The sequence below is a fragment of the Mustela erminea genome, chromosome 21 (genome assembly GCF_009829155.1).
Source record: "Mustela erminea isolate mMusErm1 chromosome 21, mMusErm1.Pri, whole genome shotgun sequence".
Taxonomy (NCBI): Eukaryota; Metazoa; Chordata; class Mammalia; order Carnivora; family Mustelidae; genus Mustela; species Mustela erminea.
In genome coordinates this window covers 8,314,690-8,327,039 of record NC_045634.1, presented here as the reverse complement: position 1 = coordinate 8,327,039, position 12,350 = coordinate 8,314,690, and the positions used below count along the sequence as shown (strand labels likewise).

Sequence of the window (12,350 nt, the reverse complement as noted above, 5' to 3'; positions counted from 1 at the left end):
TTAAAAATTGCCCTTAAATGCAACCCTACTCATCATGATTTTGGTTTCTGAACTTTCAATTCTCAAAATCTTCCCTAGTCCACATTTTAGGACATCGTTAAGAATCTTCGTTTAAATATGCATGAATGTCAACATGGGACGTAATCCTCCCTGGTCCTAATTGGCGTCAGGAGACTCAATGCGGAATGAGTCGATCAGCCATGCTTACCAAGTACCCTTCTTGTAAGAATCTATAAACTGGAAGTATGGGCTCTGGGAGAAGAAAATGACCGCTCCTAAGAACAGGATATATTCATAAAAATCCTGGAGAGTTGCATTTTTGTCTTCCCTTCCCTTCCTAACCCAGTGTGTGGTACTTCACAAGCTTCCAGTAGATACTGGTTGAATAAATTGGCCCACACTCCTCCTCTCCCTTCCTGTCTTTGTGTGTTTACATACATGTGGAAGGCAGGCCAGGATCAACCCGTTCACTGGCTCTGTTCAACGTTCATCAAAAAAAGTGAGATGAAACCATGACACAGATTTTTCTTTTTCTTCCCTTTTGACTTGAGAAGTACTTGCATTGCAAACGCAAAGTTTTGATAGCATTGTCTGGTTCCCAAACACCTCTTCTGTGAAAGGGCATTTTCAAAGCTTCTAATAAGAAGTCCTGGACAAGATTGAAGCTGTTCACTGGGAATGAGTTTGAGGAAAAATAAGTGTGGGGAATTGAAACATATGCCATGTTATTTGCAGAACATAAATGCGAAATATGCCCTAGGGGGCTAAAGTGTAAAGAAGCAAGGCACAGCAATTAAATTGTTCTAATGCCATCCATCCCGAATTATTGTATGATGCCTGGCAACGATTTTTCAAAGAGGATGGGATGGTCCCCATGCTGTAGTAATCATTTATTATGCAAAATATGAAGCAAGAAACTCAGACAGGTGGTTCTGTTATCATACCAAATAAAAGGCTGTCAGGGTAGCAGGTGGAGTTTGGGAGAGAGTATGTTTCTTTAATCAGAGATAACTGGTGAGTGACATATTGAAAACGGACTCTTCTTAAGGGGACTACATGCATAAAGATTCCCCACTCTGCCTTTCATCCTTCATAAACTGTAACTTGACGCCCACATTACCACCCACCATGACCCTGCCTCTGTGGTTTTGTCCCATCTCTGTTTACAATATGCTTATTTTAGTGGGAGGAGGGAAGTATGTTTGAAAGAGAATTGTGAAGTTTCTGACTGAAGGAAAGATGAAATCATTTAAAGCTCTAATGATCCTGTAGATTCAGGTCGTATTTAAGAGTATTATGAAATAATGTTTCAATCTGAACACAGGGAATTAAGCTGACTTGAAAGGAATGAGATAGGATCCGTTCTACAAACAGCCCTATCTCAAATGTCCACATGCATATTTATTCTGATTCGTTGTGGGAGTCGCCTGTCAGACACGGATGATCTAGAGAAGAGACCACGTCTCAGCATCTGGCTTTTTTTTTTTTTTTTTAAACAGTTTCTAATCCTATTCCTTCATTTATTCAGGATTTTGTTTTTGTTTTTGATTGCCTACTGTGTGTCAGGCATTGTGCAACATGTAATTGATATAATATGCTTTTTTTATATTAAGCACGCTGTAGGATTTATTTGTGAGTTTACAAAAGACACACTAATCAACATATCAGAAAGTTAAAAGTGATCATTTTTGTTGGCAATCGAAGAAAGGACTATACAGGGCACCAGGCAACTCTGTGGTGAACTTTTCTGTATCTTGACTATGGTGGCGATTAAGAGAGTATATATGAGAAACTCATCATTTTGTACTCTTAAAATGGGTAGAATTTATTGCCTGTGAAATATACCTACAAAAAGGAAAAAAATAGAAAAAGAAAAATGGGAGCACGATAAAGTTATTCTTTCATTGTTTGATGATGCCATATTTGCTTCTATATCTAAAGAATTTGGACTGAAGATCTCTGTTGTCCTAAGGGCCTAGAGTGTCTAAAAGAGAGGCAACAGAGAAAAAGTACTGTGTCAGACAGAGAATACAGAGTGTGTAGGGTGTGCGTTCAGCTTGACACCCACACCCAGTGAATATCCTGTGTATCACACCTTCTGCTCCACAGCAGGGAAGGATGTCCTGGAGTCCACTTCATTTGGCAACTACATTTAAAAAAGAACAGGAAATGAAAGGAGGAGCCTGATCAGAGGCCCCTAAGTATGGCAATTACAGTTCCATTGACATAAAGTCCAGAATATAAATGGATACTCTTGCTGAAAAGCTGTAAGCAAGATTTAAATGTGCCTCATTCTTAGTGCTGGTGAAAGATACTGATGATAACTAGCATGTTACTGACTAATGCTCATAAATGTGCATCACAAATAACATGTTTTGCAATGAGTCTTGGATTCCTTGATTCCACAGCAGCTAACAGGCACACCGAAGGATATCAGAAAAGCCTGCCATCTCGAGATGTAAATTACCACTGGCAACCTGAAAAGCTTTCTGTGCAATTACATTAGCACTAATGAAAGGGGGGAAAGGTGGGAACTGCATTATTCAAAGACTTGGAGGATGCCCTGAGATTTTATTTTGCAAAGGTCTTACTGTGTCTCTATTTCATCTCTTTTATAAACAAGAAACTACATTAAAAAGAATCTCTGCCTTCTCTAGATTCCTCTCTCTTGGCCAAAGTGAAATATTTACTTCGCAGTAGACAAGAGGAGAGAGAGGACGTTGCACACACAGAGTGATATGCCTTCCTGGACCTTCCCTGTCCTGTGCTGCAGGATCTTGCTGAAGTTAGGCTACTGAGTTTTCTCTGATTTGACACGAATATGGTTATGCCACCTTTAACGTTCATCTTCTTTTTTTCCCCAGCAAATACAGGTTGTCATATAGCTGGTATTTCGTCCTATAACGTCCCTAAATTCATCCCTGCTTTTTTTTTTTCCCTCCAGTTTTCTTGAAAAAATACAGCACCTCTTTAAACTTACTTTGAGATGCATAATTTATAAGACAATTTCATACCAGGCCTGAACAAAGCATTAGAGGGCTCGCCCACCATCTCAGACGCCTTTTCCGGAAATGACTAGAGAGAGATGAGCTACAGCAATACAGTTGGATAAACTCTTATATTCTCAGACAGGTTTGATGGTGTCTGGTCTCAGGACGCCCAGTCCTTTAAGAGAATTAAAAAGTGCCAAGAAGACTCTAAGTATTTTGAATTTGAGTACACAGTCGAGTAACATGCTCCTCTTTATGTCACTGTTGGGAAACAATGTTTTCTCCATTAGTTCTTGGACTTTATAAACTTTTCAAAGATCAGAGTTTCATACACTACTGTGAGGGGTGTGTGTGTGTGTGTGTGTGTGTAAGGTGCTCAGCTGAGGGGCTTCACGACTATTGGAAAATCAGTGAATAACCTCTGGGCTTTTTCTGTTTTAGGAGTGAGTCTACTCATACCGCACGGCGCCATCCCAGAAGAGAACTCTTGGGAGATCTACATGTCCATCAACCAAGGTGAACCTAGGTGAGAGACGGAGAAGCGTGGCATATTGATGACATCTTAAATACAGAACAGAGCTTCTGCAGAAAACCTGAGGTTTTTGAGATAATTTGGCGTGGAGGTGTACAGCTAAGATCCGTGCATTACTTGACTAAACAGAGGGAAATACCAGTTGCAAAAGTGTAGGCTAAAATGAAAACACACAGAGCTAGCTCTGCAATTTTCAGTGGCTCATCTAGGTCACTGACCTCTTGACCGCAGACAACAAACAACCATGACTCAGTAGGCAAGTCCTTTGCAGGTCCCCTCCATACTGATTGCCTCACCTAATTTTTCTCTCAAAAGAAAAAAAAAAAAAATCATCCCAGCAGGCGCTTTTCAGTGCTAGGCATCATGCAAATGCTGAGAATGAACAATCTGTGACCTCTTCAGGTCAGCACAAGACCTGCTGTAGACTGAGAGAGGATTTCTCAGGTAATCTTCCCTCCGTGGAAAAACACCTTCTCCGCTGCAGTAGCTTCCAGGTCTGACACATTTCAGTAGCATTAAATTCAATTACATATACAAATCTTGTCGCGGAGTCTTTAATGAAAGTAGTTGGTTATTTTCTTAGCACAAGTATAATATTTGTGGAAATGTCGCTTTCCTCCACACAAGATAAAACCCGGCTCCTCTTTAGAAAGCAATTTCTCTCATAAACTGGATGTGTACCTCTGGCATTTTCAGTCTTAACATCTTGGTTCTTTGAGGCTAGATTTTTTTTGTTGTGAGCAGGGAACACGTGAAGGAAAAACACTGGAAGGAAAAAGAGCCAGAGAAACAGATGGTTTGAACAGATTCTGATAGCTATCTCCATGAAAGGATTTGTTGGTGCCCAGTGGTTTTAACTTTCTGCTCGAGAGAGCTTGGAAGGAATGGAAAAGTCTCTGCTAGCTGGCTGTTGGCAAGGTGCTCAGAGGGCGCGCGAGTAGGTGGTGGTGTGGCTGGCTCTCGTGCTGTTCCTTTCAGTCCTGGAGAACTAGATCCCTCACTTCCACACCTGAAGGCATGCTAGGGTCTGAACACCTCCATGTACAAGTAGAGGCAACCAAGATGCAGATGGGTTTGGAGTTTACTCAGCATCTCACTTAAGCAGACCTAAAAATGGAGTTTCCTGGATAAGGGTCACCTCTTTTATATCCCTTCAGTTGACTTCTATGAGAAGCCATAGCTGTTTAAAATTTAGGTCAGGGTCCATTCTACACATGCTGCTGAAAAGGTCATCCTGCAAAAATCAAGAACGAGGCTGAATCCAGTCAGTCTGCCCGAATCACAGCCTCTTGCAAACCTTTGCCCCAGCCTCCAGCTTCCTTCCTTATAATCCATCCACTGGGCCTACGTTCAGCTCTTTCCTCTCAAACCCAGTGTCTTCCACCTCAATAAATAGGACTTATGTGGGAAACATCACTCAAGCTGTCCTGCAATTACAAAAGGAGGAGGAGAAATATATTAAAGACATGCCAGAGTCCACAGACCTTGAAAGACAGGTTTGGCCTGATGCAGTCGCCTCCTGGACCACCACGAGCTTTTTAAGTTCTGTGCTAACCTGTCTGGTTTAACTATCCATATCTAAGACATGAGTTTATTACTGTTGTCCAGGACGGTGGACAGCAACAGGAATGTTTCTTCAAGGACTTCAGCTCTGTGAGGTGGGCATTTTCCCGTCTACTCATTGGAGGATAAGATACAGTTGCAGGAGGCCTACATTTCTTTTCTTGTTTTCCTGCTGCTCAAACCTTCCCAGATGTTCCTAGCTCTTAAGAAAATGACCAGTCGCAGGCTACTGCTCATTTAGCTTTCTTGAAAATCTTCATTTCAAAATGCTCCAAACTACTTACGAAAACACTAAAAATAGCATATGCCTTTCTGCCGCTACTTTTCTTAAGCTTGGTGATTTTTTTTTTTTTTCCATCCCTAACAGGAGGTTGCTCAGATCTAAGTTCTGCAGCTTTTCATCCTGGGGTTAATCAGAAGGCCAAAATGTAGCCCTGTTTAGTGTCACCTTGCCTTTGGGACATCACTTAAAAACCCATTGTCATCTTATGGTGTCCTTCTGTCCTGCTGAACTTGTGCTCAGAAGGAGGCCTGTTTTTCTCTACCATCTGTAGACCTGGAACAGCACGGTTCCGTCCCTTTAACCTCTGACTTTCCGTCACTTCCACACCCAGAATTACAGTCAGATCTTGAAAACAGCCTCTTTAAAGTCCATTCCGTTTTCCTATTGATGGCACCTTTCTGTTGCTTTTTTCTGAGTGACATCTCTGGGATAGCTGGTTGATGAGTTAGTGGAACTGTCACTGAAATCATTGATCCTAATTCAGTAGCAGATTCCCAGAGACAGGGCTATGTGGAATGAATCACAGACTTAAAATAACCCCCTGTATTCAAATAGGTTCCTAGGGCTGTATTTTGAAATCTGGGTAGGTTTTCAGTGAGGGTGTTCATTGTGTGAATTTATGCACCCTGGCCCTCTTGGAAGGCCCGGCTTCTATTGCTGGGAAGTCTCCAGGAGGACACTCTGTACTTCCCATTAAATGGAATGATGTCACTCTTCCTCAGTGTCCCTGCTCTGTCTACACTTTCAGGCTTAAGCTATGATTTTCATGAATCTCTCCCAACCTCGTGCAGCGGTCTGGACCTCTGGTTGCCCATAATGCTGAGGAGATGATCTCTGTTGGCTTTTTGGACAGATATGCATATTAAATGTTTTGCTGGATGAGGACTTTGCATTCTTGGAAAAGTAATAATTACCTCTGTTTCTGTGTAACTTGCAAAGTGCTCTCGCATGCATTTGACTCATTTAGTCTTCCATTATGTCAAAAGAAGAGGATGTTGTAGCAATTTTAGAAAGGAGGAAAAAAAAAAAATCTAAAAACATGAAGGCTCCAAGCAGCAAAGCTGCTTCGAAGGGCATGTTACTCTCCTGGCGGAGCTGGGATTTGACTTCAGGCTAACTGACCGCAATGGCAGTGCTCACACACTAAAGGATGCCACCTCTCCCTGATGTCAGAGCCTTTATGGAAACCGCTTTCTGACTTCATGTTCCAACTCTCAGCCCCTAGAATGGGGCATCCTCTGGAATCTCTGTCTCTGAGCACGAGAATTAAGCAAGGCAGAAAGACAGGATCAAGTTGAGTTTTTCTTAGAAATACATTGGGAAAATTGCATTGTTACATCATAGAACTGAGAGCACAGAGGCTGGAAACAAGTCCCACCAAAGTGATGAGTCTCAGGGGACATGATGTTAGGAAACATCTCAACGCAGTGGCTAAGAGTGTGAGCCCAGACATCAGAAGCCCTGGGTTCAGATCTAAGCTTCACTGCTTCCTCCATGTGACTTTAGGGAAGTTCATAAAACTCTTTGCAACCCAGATGTGTCCTCTACCTTATAGGGATATGGTGGGATTGTGTGGTACACAGGGATACAGAAATCTGAAACGTGATAAAATAAGTATTCTTTTCTTCCTTGCTACACTTAGATTTGACAAAGCATTCTACCTACAGTATATGCTTTCATCTTCACATTGAGCCCACACGGTAAACAATAATGATTATCCTAATTTTTTATAGATTTGAAAATCAACAGCAAGAAAAGTTAGTAAGCTCGACTTGGGCTGTAGCCAGATGAGGCACCAAAGCAAGCTGATCTGGCTTAGCAGGCATTTCAATGCTTCGTCCCAGCCCCTACCTTAAGGCACAGTTAGGTAGGTCATCCGTGAGTCCAGTAAAGCACACTTGGGGAGAGACAAGGCTTATGCCTAATGATGGAAATAAACCATGAAACAGATGGGGAGGGGCCCAGATTGCTGAAGGCCAGGATCACTTTGCAATTCAATGTGGAACCACACTGCAACAGGGAACCTCATGGAAAACCAGGGAAAAATACAAAATGGCCTTAATCCAGTCCAGGCATAGACACACAGACGGGATGTAGAGAAGAGTGCTTTCCAGAAGATGTCACTTGACCTGAGTCTAAAACATCAGTAGAAATTAGCCAGGCAAAGAAAGGCATAAGGGCAGTAACTACCTCAATGTTCAGCTCCAGGATACCTTTTCCATAATCTACATAGCACAAGAGTGGCTGAATGCAGATATCTTTCCCTGCTTTTAAGTCATTATCTTAAGCAGCTTCCTTCCAAGTGTAGCCAGGCCAGGGCACAGATTGGACAATGAGTTAGGTTTCACACACTGAGCCATTCACAAATGAAAGAACACTTAGTGGCATCCCAGGAACGGGAACTCGAGTAGCCTCACAGAAAGGCAAGAGCATGAAATTGGGGCTGCCAGAAGTATTTGCTAGGGAAGCCCTGGCGCTCTTCCCAGAACAGGAGCATTTGGTCAGCCAGCTCGAAGTCAAGAGGTCACATGACCTCCTTTCCTATCGGCCCCCTTTGGAGGGCGGGAGCCCAGTACTGATCATTCTCAGAAAGCCCCTCTCTTTTCCCAAACATCAATTTGAAAGAATCTGGGGTTGTTGTTGGTACATTTCGACAGGAGCTTTTGGGGTCAAATTCTTCTCATCCTTTCTGACCGGGTTTTGATAAACTTTTATACAATGCAGGTATCTCGGCAAGGGAATTAAAGTCTCATTTTAGAGACTCTTCTCACATGGATTACAATAAGAAAAGATGTGGATGCAACACAGCCTTTCCTCTATCCTTCCCACAGGTCTCGCACGCCTCCCTACCCCGTAGTCAGAGAGTAGAGAACTGGACCAGAAAATTATTATATGGAGCTTTCTTCCAAGAAGCAATAAAACGAAACCAAAGGCAAACACTCATTTCCTTTTCCAATTACACTGTCATGCGGCTATCCCTAACCAAATGCCGAAACTGGAACTGGAAATATAAGTAACGTTATTGAAAAATTTACAAAAAGACACATAGTCTTGAATTTGGGCTCGGCCCAGATGGTGTATTTCAACCACTTTTTCTCTTCTGGTTTTGTTTTGCTTCTGAATGGTCTGAGTCAGTGGGTACTTCTTGGGGTGAAGAGCGGGAAAACATGTGGTGGTGTTAGGACGCATGAGCTATTTTTACAGTGCCTTGATGGAGCAAGAGTTTTAACAGCAAACCATGAGGTAAGACCAAACACGAGACCAGGAAGACACAAAAAGTCACCCTGGGAACTGAAGAGAATTTCTTTCCCAGGAATGGCTCACCACGAAAACAGTGTGGTAGAGGCTGTTCCTGTGGAATATGGCTTCCTGTAGCTGTCCCTCCACAGTGACAAGACCAGCACGCATGCACACGGACACGCACACGCACGTACGTCTTCGTGACTCAGGTCTAGCCAAACATATAAAACCTCAGAAACACACTTAGGCTGATCTCGTTTCTAGAAGAGTAAGAAGAAAACCTGGCTACGGATGGCCATTCCTGTAAAAATGAAATTTTAATGATGACTAGTCTTTGTGTGAAAGACATTTGAGGTCAATCTAAAACCCCATGTCACAGAAAAATAGGAAACTACATTCACTTTCCTTGGGCCTCCCAGAGCTCTGATTTCTCACAAAGTAGTGAACCCTGGTTCCACCCTGCCACCAGGTGACTTCTCAAGACATTGCCACCAGGGAGAAAACCTGGCTAAAAGCTTCTGGGTTGTTTTGTATCTCTGTTGGCTTTCTCCAGCTTGGGAGACCTACCTGCTAGGGTCCGTCTCAAGCCATCCCCCAGCTCAGGCAAAAAACACTGCCCCTTCAGCACTGCAAAACTGTTGCTGACTTTTGGAAAAATCTTCCCAATTAAAATTAGAGCTCAGTATAGTCTATGACTATTAAGCCCCAAATCTGCCCAGTACTGTAAAGCAGGATAAAATATCCCTTCTATAAGGAGTTTATTTCTGGTGGAGGTGATGGTAGAAGGACTGAGGTTGTATATATGTATCAGAATGATGTTTGGGGGTACAGTGGCCTTTTCTGTATTCTGAAAATTGACAAAGCTCAGAGCATATGTACAGAGACCACCAGAGAGAGAGAGAAGTGCCCCCACATTCTAATTTCAGAGATTTTCAAACTATTATGCCAAAGGCTGATTATCCCACCTCCCTGCCAAACCTTCCAAGAAGCTTCATTTCATCAGCACGGGCACTACTGCTCCCCAGACCGCTCACAGACCAGGTCCTCTCCCTCCCTATTGATAGAAGAAGAGAGAAAATAAGTCCTATTTTGGAGGAGAACAGTCATCAAAAATGGCTGCCCCTGCTCTCTCCAATGTCAAAGAGAATAGGCTCAAGAGAATTCTTTATTAAACTTGGGCCATCTGCAGGAGAACTGGACAGTGATATTTGATTTTCTCATTGTTTATAAGCTTGTTGACTTGTCCCGTGATGCTAAAAACCAAGGAGAAAGGAGCAAAGAACACTTCCATTATTCCCAGGTCCCCATCCTTCCAAGGGGTAGAGAAGATGGACCCAAGCCAGAGAGAGTAAGTGAGGTTGAAAACAGGTTTGCCAGGGGCCAGTGCAATGTGAGGCAAAGAAGTCAGAGAGCAGAGTCAAGATGCTGCCAGATGGGGGCCAGTTGGCGGAAGTAACCGAGACCCGCAGAAACTACAGATGCTTCACAGCAACTGTTTGCTGTCCCATCACCAGCACCCTCTGTCCCAGGGGACTTTGGGCATCCCCACCTATCTACTGAATCTGGTAAGGATTCTCTTAAGACTTGTGAGTCACCTGAGAACATATCATCATCCTGTCACAGGTAGTTACGTAAGGAGGTGGTGTGCTTTCCTATCCCTGCTCTCTCTTGCAGTGCCATGGGGATGAGCTCCTGGTGAGAGAAGACAGGATGGAGCAGGAGGTCTGCTCTAGAGCCCCGTGTGTGTGTGTGTGTGTGTGTGTGTGTGTGTGTGCGCATGCGTGTGTGGTCTTGTGTGTCTGTGTGCGTGGGTACCAGGGGTGAGGGTGGAATTTTGAATCAGATGGAAGATTAAATTTTTAACATAGTTTTTAGGTCTCCTCTGTTTAATTAACTATTAAAATATAGTGTCAAACTGGGAAGTTTTCAAGGGACCCTGTTATCCTGGGAAGTTCCAGTAAGCACAAGCATTAGCCGTTATAACTGACCCTTGAACAACACAGGCTTGAACGCTGATATCCGCTTCCATGAGTTTTTTCAGTACAGTACAGCGCTGTCAATGTATTTCCTCTTACGATTTTCTGAACATGTTCTTTGCTCTAGCTTACTTTACCGTAAGCGTACAGTATGGAATACATGTAACATACAAAATATCCATCAACTATTTATGTTCTTGATAAGGCTTCCAGTCAACCATAGGCTGTGAAGTTTGGGGAGAGTCAAAAATTATATGCTCATTTTCAACGGTGTTCAGCTGTATCATTCAGGGGTCAACTTGCACTAGGAAAACTAGAGCCACCTTATACCACAATAGATGAAGCCCCCAAAGCAAACCCAGTTACTCAAATCACCGATGATAACTGCACCGTGATACATGCGGTGACAGATACACATGTACTAACCAGGAGCAAAGGGATGTGTAAAGGCTCAGGGAAGGCTTCCAAGAGGAAGGGACAATTGACTTAAAAACTGAACATGAGTAAAAGGTATTCCAGTCAAAGGGAATAGAAGGTGTCAAGGCACGGGGTATAAAGAGCATCATATACTTTGGAACGAAGCAAACCTGAACAAAATATGCAAGGAAGAGTGATAAGGACTAGACTACGTTAGAGAGTAATTTGTTGCCTAGAGGAAATTGACAGTTACGTGCTAGATAGGGATTAAGGAAGAATCAGCTTCAGGAGATCTGGTCCACCATTTTTGGTATCTTATTTTCTGCTTCATCTCTAGGACCACTTCCCAGTTCAAGTCTTTTTTATGCCAGCACCCTTCTTGTGAGGACAGTGAACATGTGCCTCATTTTTGCCTAGCACATTTATTAATAGTGCCCTCTTCATCCTCGGAAGTATCTGCGTGTGGGCTATAAATAATAGTCACTCTACTTTTGAGTGCCCTTGTCTTTGGTTGTGCACGAGAGATTGGGAGGGAGCTGTTAATGTGAGCGATGAAGGAGTGGAAGATAATTCCCAGAATTCTTCCTTGGGAACTGACGATTAAGTAGTTGAGAGTGATTTGCCAACTGAAGGTCACCTGACAGTTGGTGATAATAGTTGCTCCAGGAGCCTCTTTGGCTTTCTTTCCGGGGAATAAACACAGCCCTCTGACTTACAAGAAAGGGGGTAGAAAGGAAACTGATTAAAGAATAAATCAATACAATGCAAAAACAATATTTATAACCAAGAAAAAAAAGACAACTGCTGAATCGAAATCCCCGGTGAAGCTTTTGGCCAGACTATCTGGCAGCAAATGCTCAGAGCAGAAAGTCATGCTATTGGCCACAAACCCTGCCTGCCTGCCTGCCTGCCTGCCTGCTGTGTGCAGGGCCGGAGTTTTCTGTCTACCTTTGTTTTCTTTGCCTCTCTAGCTGGGTAAGAATCGGCCAGTCCTGGAGCTCACTGAAGTGAAGCGACAACACACATAACTTGTCGCAAAAGTAGTATAGACGCGGTCCCTGGTCTCCCCTGACAGGTAAAGAGGGACCAGAAAGGAGATGACAGGTGCCAGTGAGAACACAGGGATTCCGAAGGCCTGAGTCCCAGCTCCCCAGCTGCAGCGACTTCTCCAGCCTGAATGACTGTGAGCAAGTCATTTTCTTTCTCTGGGCCTCAACTGTACCATTTAGAAATCCTGTATAATATTAGCTGCCTTCCAGGATTTGGGGGAGGACAATAAAGTGACATATATGAGAAGTCTGGTGCAAAGTATAAAGCACCATACAAATGCTATCTTTTGATATTATTGT

The 12,350-nt window shown here is 43.2% G+C and overlaps 1 protein-coding gene across 12 annotated transcripts in view; it reads left to right on the top strand.

The window, feature by feature from the left end:
- Positions 1-12,350, top strand: part of UNC5D (unc-5 netrin receptor D) — a 556,683-nt gene that overhangs the window by 490,279 nt on the left and 54,054 nt on the right. For all 12 annotated transcript variants that reach the window (XM_032329091.1, XM_032329087.1, XM_032329090.1 and 9 more), the window contains one exon: positions 3,432-3,516. In XM_032329091.1, the coding sequence (XP_032184982.1) occupies positions 3,432-3,516 (85 nt within the window). The remainder of the gene's footprint in view (positions 1-3,431; positions 3,517-12,350) is intronic.